The 7,840-nt window shown below is 44.9% G+C and overlaps 1 protein-coding gene across 1 annotated transcript; it reads right to left on the bottom strand.

The window, feature by feature from the left end:
• Positions 1 to 268: 268 nt before the first annotated feature.
• Positions 269 to 6,092, bottom strand: LOC116222955. Its single transcript, XM_031578303.1, has 4 exons — positions 5,751 to 6,092; positions 5,379 to 5,497; positions 4,474 to 4,670; positions 269 to 296 (listed from the first exon to the last, which is right to left on the bottom strand). The coding sequence occupies exons 1-4, from the start codon at positions 6,061 to 6,063 to the stop codon at positions 269 to 271; spliced, it is 657 nt and encodes a 218-aa protein (XP_031434163.1). The 5' UTR covers positions 6,064 to 6,092.
• Between the last annotated feature and the right edge of the window lie 1,748 nt (positions 6,093 to 7,840).

Here is a 7,840-nt window from a genome sequence, read left to right as displayed (position 1 = left end):
ATGCAAATAGTCAGTCATTTTCTGACTTCACAATAATAATAATATATTAGTCAAGGTTATTTGAAACAAGCTGTATGCTTGCTTGGTTAACAAAAGGTGAAAATTGAGAATTATTGTTGAACACTCAAGTAAATGCACCAGAACCATTTCAAGCCTCCAGCTTTGGACAAATCAGGTGCAAATCTCCTCTTCAAAGAAACTGACAAGGCAATGACCAGCTGCTTAAACAATTGTATTTATTTCCACAAAAGTTGTACATTGAAGGATACTACCACATCCTGGTGACCACATTATCCCTGGTATAAAAGGGGAAAAAAGGCACATATTCTGACAACTGAAGTCTCCTCAATTACTCTTGGTCTGGAGACATTTATTAAAAGGGACATAGCCAGCATGTCTTGTGGGACTAACGGGTAGTAGTTGGAGCTTCAGTAGTTTGGGAGGGATCCTTCACTGGCATGAAAGGGTTAGAGTATCCTGGGTGCATGAAGTTGGGGTTATTCAACTGTTGATGCTAAATCAAGTGTCAACTGTTGCTGCTGCAGATTTTGAGGAGGAAGCTTACAGGCAGTGGAAGTTGCTCCTGTAGTTGGAGCTTCAGTAGTTTGGGAGGGATCCTTCACTGGCATGCAAGGGTTAGAGTATCCTGGGTGCATGAAGTTGGGGTTATTCAACTGTTGATGCTGCATGAACTGTTGCTGCTGCTGATTTTGAGGAGGAAGCTTACAGGCAGTGGATGAAGTTGCTCCTGTAGTTGGAGCAGGAAGCTTACAGGCAGTGGATGAAGTTGCTTCTGTAGTAGTTGGAGCTTCAGTGGTTTGGGAGGGATCCTTCACTGGCATGAAAGGGTTAGAGTATCCTGGGTGCATGAAGTAAGACTGCTTCAACTGTTGCTGCTGCATCAACTGTTGCTGATTTTGTGGAGGAAGCATAGAGGCAGTGGATGAAGTTGCTTCTGTAGTTTGGGAGGGATCCTTCACTGGCATGAAAGGGTTAGAGTATCCTGGGTGCATGAAGTAAGACTGCATAAACTGTTGCTGCTTCAACTGTTGCTGCTGCTGATTTTGTGGAGGAAGCTTAGAGGCAGTGGATGAAGTTGCTTCTGTAGTAGTTGGAGCTGCAGTAGTTGGAGCTTCAGTGGTTTGGGAGGGATCCTTCACTGGCATGAAAGGGTTAGAGTATCCTGGGTGCATGAAGTACGACTGCTTCAACTGTTGCTGCTGCATCAACTGTTGCTGATTTTGTGGAGGAAGCATAGAGGCAGTGGATGAAGTTGCTTCTGTAGTTTGGGAGGGATCCTTCACTGGCATGAAAGGGTTAGAGTATCCTGGGTGCATGAAGTAAGACTGCATCAACTGTTGCTGCTTCGTCAACTGTTGCTGCTGCTGATTTTGTGGAGGAAGCTTAGAGGCAGTGGATGAAGTTGCTTCTGTAGTAGTTGGAGCTGCAGTAGTTGGAGCTTCAGTAGTTTGGGAGGGATCCTTCACTGGCATGAAAGGGTTAGAGTATCCTGGGTGCATGAAGTAAGACTGCTTCAACTGTTGCTGCTGCATCAACTGTTGCTGATTTTGTGGAGGAAGCATAGAGGCAGTGGATGAAGCTGCTTCTGTAGTTTGGGAGGGATCCTTCCCTGGCATGAAAGGGTTAGAGTATCCTGGGTGCATGAAGTAAGACTGCATCAACTGCTGCTGCTTCATCAACTGTTGCTGCTGCTGATTTTGTGGAGGAAGCTTAGAGGCAGTGGATGAAGTTGCTTCTGTAGTAGTTGGAGCTGCAGTAGTTGGAGCTTCAGTAGTTTGGGAGGGATCCTTCACTGGCATGAAAGGGTTAGAGTATCCTGGGTGCATGAAGTAAGACTGCTTCAACTGTTGCTGCTGCATCAACTGTTGCTGATTTTGTGGAGGAAGCATAGAGGCAGTGGATAAAGCTGCTTCTGCAGTTTGGGAGGGATCCTTCACTGGCATGAAAGGGTTAGAGTATCCTGGGTGCATGAAGTAAGACTGCATCAACTGTTGCTGCTTCATCAACTGTTGCTGCTGCTGATTTTGTGGAGGAAGCTTAGAGGCAGTGGATGAAGTTGCTTCTGTAGTAGTTGGAGCTGCAGTAGTTGGAGCTTCAGTAGTTGGGGAGGGATCCTTCACTGGAGGAAGCTTTGAGGCAGTGGATGAAGTTGCTTCTGTAGTAGTTGCAGCTGCAGTAGTTGGAGCTTCAGTAGTTTGGGAGGGATCCTTCACTGGCATGAAAGGGTTAGAGTATCCTGGGTGCATGAAGTAAGACCGCTTCAACTGTTGCTGCTGCATCAACTGTTGCTGATTTTGTGGAGGAAGCATAGAGGCAGTGGATGAAGTTGCTTCTGTAGTTTGGGAGGGATCCTTCACTGGCATGAAAGGGTTAGAGTATCCTGGGTGCATGAAGTAAGACTGCATAAACTGTTGCTGCTTCAACTGTTGCTGCTGCTGATTTTGTGGAGGAAGCTTAGAGGCAGTGGATGAAGTTGCTTCTGTAGTAGTTGGAGCTGCAGTAGTTGGAGCTTCAGTGGTTTGGGAGGGATCCTTCACTGGCATGAAAGGGTTAGAGTATCCTGGGTGCATGAAGTACGACTGCTTCAACTGTTGCTGCTGCATCAACTGTTGCTGATTTTGTGGAGGAAGCATAGAGGCAGTGGATGAAGTTGCTTCTGTAGTTTGGGAGGGATCCTTCACTGGCATGAAAGGGTTAGAGTATCCTGGGTGCATGAAGTAAGACTGCATCAACTGTTGCTGCTTCGTCAACTGTTGCTGCTGCTGATTTTGTGGAGGAAGCTTAGAGGCAGTGGATGAAGTTGCTTCTGTAGTAGTTGGAGCTGCAGTAGTTGGAGCTTCAGTAGTTTGGGAGGGATCCTTCACTGGCATGAAAGGGTTAGAGTATCCTGGGTGCATGAAGTAAGACTGCTTCAACTGTTGCTGCTGCATCAACTGTTGCTGATTTTGTGGAGGAAGCATAGAGGCAGTGGATGAAGTTGCTTCTGTAGTTTGGGAGGGATCCTTCACTGGCATGAAAGGGTTAGAGTATCCTGGGTGCATGAAGTAAGACTGCATAAACTGTTGCTGCTTCAACTGTTGCTGCTGCTGATTTTGTGGAGGAAGCTTAGAGGCAGTGGATGAAGTTGCTTCTGTAGTAGTTGGAGCTGCAGTAGTTGGAGCTTCAGTAGTTTGGGAGGGATCCTTCACTGGCATGAAAGGGTTAGAGTATCCTGGGTGCATGAAGTAAGACTGCTTCAACTGTTGCTGCTGCATCAACTGTTGCTGATTTTGTGGAGGAAGCATAGAGGCAGTGGATAAAGCTGCTTCTGCAGTTTGGGAGGGATCCTTCACTGGCATGAAAGGGTTAGAGTATCCTGGGTGCATGAAGTAAGACTGCATCAACTGTTGCTGCTTCATCAACTGTTGCTGCTGCTGATTTTGTGGAGGAAGCTTAGAGGCAGTGGATGAAGTTGCTTCTGTAGTAGTTGGAGCTGCAGTAGTTGGAGCTTCAGTAGTTGGGGAGGGATCCTTCACTGGAGGAAGCTTTGAGGCAGTGGATGAAGTTGCTTCTGTAGTAGTTGCAGCTGCAGTAGTTGGAGCTTCAGTAGTTTGGGAGGGATCCTTCACTGGCATGAAAGGGTTAGAGTATCCTGGGTGCATGAAGTACGACTGCTTCAACTGTTGCTGCTGCATCAACTGTTGCTGATTTTGTGGAGGAAGCATAGAGGCAGTGGATGAAGCTGCTTCTGTAGTTTGGGAGGGATCCTTCACTGGCATGAAAGGGTTAGAGTATCCTGGGTGCATGAAGTAAGACTGCATCAACTGTTGCTGCTTCATCAACTGTTGCTGCTGCTGATTTTGTGGAGGAAGCTTAGATGCAGTGGATGAAGTTGCTTCTGTAGTAGTTGGAGCTGCAGTAGTTGGAGCTTCAGTAGTTTGGGAGGGATCCTTCACTGGCATGAAAGGGTTAGAGTATCCTGGGTGCATGAAGTAAGACTGCTTCAACTGTTGCTGCTGCATCAACTGTTGCTGATTTTGTGGAGGAAGCATAGAGGCAGTGGATGAAGCTGCTTCTGCAGTTTGGGAGGGATCCTTCACTGGCATGAAAGGGTTAGAGTATCCTGGGTGCATGAAGTAAGACTGCATCAACTGTTGCGGCTTCATCAACTGTTGCTGCTGCTGATTTTGTGGAGGAAGCTTAGATGCAGTGGATGAAGTTGCTTCTGTAGTAGTTGGAGCTGCAGTAGTTGGAGCTTCAGTAGTTGGGGAGGGATCCTTCACTGGCATGAAAGGGTTAGAGTATCCTGGGTGCATGACGTAAGACTGCTTCAACTGTTGCTGCTGCATCAACTGTTGCTGATTTTGTGGAGGAAGCATAGAGGCAGTGGATGAAGCTGCTTCTGTAGTTTGGGAGGGATCCTTCACTGGCATGAAAGGGTTAGAGTATCCTGGGTGCATGAAGTAAGACTGCTTCAACTGTTGCTGCTGCATCAACTGTTGCTGATTTTGTGGAGGAAGCATAGAGGCAGTGGATGAAGTTGCTTCTGTTGGAGCAGGAGTAGGCTGAAGTGGTGGATCCATAGGAGATTGTGAGGCTTGGCTTGACATAGGGCAACAAAGGGTTACTGGATTGCTTTGCCATAACATCTGGAGCAAATGGTTGCCACCCTGGAGGGAAAATAAATAAATAGCAATAAGAAAATGCAGTCATGCCCAGTTTTAAAACAGCTACACACTGACCTACATGACCTGATTGCTAAATATTTACTTCAGGGTCTTATTGGCACCATATCCAGGACCAATTCTGGTTTGGAAGCCATGTACACCCAGTAGGCATCTACAGTGTGTAAGGTACCAAATGTGATGGGGGGGGGGGGGGGGGGAATTCTGTATGAGCGCGAGAGATCAGCCACTGAACACGCCACTACGTTCACCATTAAACCCAATATAATGAGCAACACATACCAAATACTGTAGTACGGTGCCTCAACCCCTGTGGTTTGTTTAATTGTGCCTGATCCATCAAATTAGCCAAGTAAATATAGGCTACTGCAATCAATTTACAAAATGGTTCGAGTCAAACAAAAAAAAAAAAGTAGGAGAAGAGGACACAACATTAACCAGGCTACAGGAAAAAAAAAAAAAAAAAAAAAAAAAAAAAATGTTTACACCATGCACTCAACAGTAGACATATCCTGGTTTCAATATTTGGGGCAACCCAGTGGTCAGCAGCAGATCCAACAAATACCCTACGTGGAAGAAATACAAAAATTCCATAGCTGATAAAAATGGAAATGCCTTCTGGGTGGCATGAGCTCATTTACTCCTACGCCATTTGGACTTGTCACTTTCTAGTCTATAGATGACAAAGCCTACCTGATTTATAACATCACAACCATCATATTGGATGAGAAACAGAAGGCCCAGTTCAGTCCTGTACACAGAGTAACCGCAGTCCTGCGGCAGCTGGTTTAGCGAAAGGGGTTTTCCTCCTGCTGAATAAAAAGATAAAAAAGGACACCAAGTATTGAGGTTCATGCCAATAGATTACAATGACCCAACCCCACAAACAAGAAAGGAACAGAAAAGGTTAGAGTCTGCTGAATCTGGCAAGCCTTTGTATTAGTGTAGCCAGTGAGTAGCCGATAAAAGCAAGGCCCCGGTGAGTTGCTGAAAATATTTCAGTCCCCAAAACAAGCAGTTGGCTGAAGCCCAATATTTAAGAACTACCCAATATAAGCCATTTACCTCTGTCTAGCTGAAGTGAAGAGGATCCTGGGCCTTGTGCCGAGAACTTCATGAGGTCCTTAGTACATAACACAGTTGGTCGCATACTAGCCCAGGCTGCCTTAGAAGAACTGGAGTCATCAATGACATCTTGTCCATCCACCAACCCACCAGCGTCGGCTTGAATGTTATAGCCATCCTCTGCAGTGTCCTCGCCAATGTGTCGAGTTCCTTCACCTTTCACTGGGCCAGGAATATCTCCTCTGCCGAACATAATGGTCCCCACTCTAACATCATCTGTTTTTTCCTCTCTGTGTCTCTCTTGTCTTCGCATGATTCCAAGGCTTACACAGCATATTTGGCTGAAACCAAGAAAGCCAAGACACAAAAGTAAAACATCCCTGTTTGGTTTATGCCTCATTTTGGAAATTTCGTTCATAAACAGGGAGCTGCACCAACGCATGTTTCGCGACTCTTTTAGTTGGGTATAAATACAAAGCGTGTTGTTCCCAATTAACATAAATTGATGCAAGACCAACGATATCGCTTAACACCTTCTCAGTTTATCAGACGACGCAGCTGGTCTTACTTAAATACTAGAACATTTCATTGAGTTAACAGCTGAAAATGTAAAATTAGACGCCAGCCCAATGACAACTCGTTCACATCAATTATTCAATCAGTTTCACTGGATAATCTCAGGCGCTAAACGAGGTATCTGTCATCAAATGACATGAACGGCCCTAGTTGTAGTAATTTTCCCATAAAGGACGAACTGTGCGCTGATCTAAATGATCCTGAAGTCCGTAGAGGATATGTGTCTTTTTTTTTTTTTTTTTTTTTTACTCCCATTAGGCCTATCACGATTTATTATCTCGAGATAACCAAATGGTGGCTGCCCTGTTCATTTAATCTGTCTGTCTGATGTATGTAGTTGCCCATTTTTGGTAGACCTACCCGAACATATCAGAAATCTTCCTAGAAATTATGTTAACGTGTGGAGAGGACGTAGTCCAATTGGGATAATGTAGCTATGCGGTCAGGTTGATACCAGCTCCAAGGGCATTGTAACTAGCAACAGAATAACTATGATCCGAGGAATTCTGCACCGTTGCATAAAATGACCGCAAAGTTTGATTTAAAGTCTTTGTATTGTAGCCTACTTGTACCCTTCTCCAGTAACCAGTCCTTGAAAACTCCATAGCCCATGAAGTGATCCGTTTGGTGTTTATTTATATGTCTGTTCTCCTCTATTTTGTAGACATCTTCCTCATCCAAGTCTTTATGTCTTTTCATCTGTGCTAGTTTCCCGTTTTCCTTTCTTTTCTGAAAACTAGGCCTGCCACCAGCGCTCAAATGTAGGCTACTCCTCACAGTGGCGTTTCTACATTAGGGGCAGATCCAGATGACGCTGTTGTGCAGAAAGCTCAATACATTCGTACTTCGCGGCAAAATATATATGGATCCATAGGAGATTGTGAGGCTTGGGTTGACATAGGGCAACAAAGGGTTACTGGATTGCTTTGCCATAACATCTGGAGCAAATGGTCGCCACCCTGGAGGGAAAATAAATAAATACCAATAAGAAATTGCAGTCATGCCCAGTTTTAAAACAGCTACACACTGACCTACATGACCTTAATGCTAAATATTTACTTCAGGGTCTTTTTGGCACCATATCCAGGACCAATTCTGGTTTGGAAGCCATGTACACCCAGTAGGCATGTACATGCACTCTACACGCTGTGTGTAAGGTACCAAATGTGATGGGGGGGGTGATTCTGTATGAGCACGAGAGATCTTCTGAACCACTGAACACGCCACTACGTTCACCATTAAACCCAATATAATGAGCAACACATACCAAATACTGTAGTACAGTGCCTCAACACCTGTGGTTTGTTTAATTGTGCCTGATCCATCAAAATTAGCCAAGTAAATATAGGCTACTGCAATCAATTTACAAAATGGTTCGAGTCAAAAAAAAAAGTAGGAGAAGAGAGGACAACATAAACCAGACTACAGGAAAAAAAAAATAATAATGTTTACACCATGCACTCAACAGTAAACATATCCTGGTTTCAATATTTGGGGCAACCCAGTGGTCAGCA

The sequence above is a fragment of the Clupea harengus genome, chromosome 2 (assembly GCF_900700415.2).
Source record: "Clupea harengus chromosome 2, Ch_v2.0.2, whole genome shotgun sequence".
Classification (NCBI taxonomy): domain Eukaryota; kingdom Metazoa; phylum Chordata; class Actinopteri; order Clupeiformes; family Clupeidae; genus Clupea; species Clupea harengus.
This window is presented reverse-complemented; position numbering and strand designations above follow the sequence as displayed.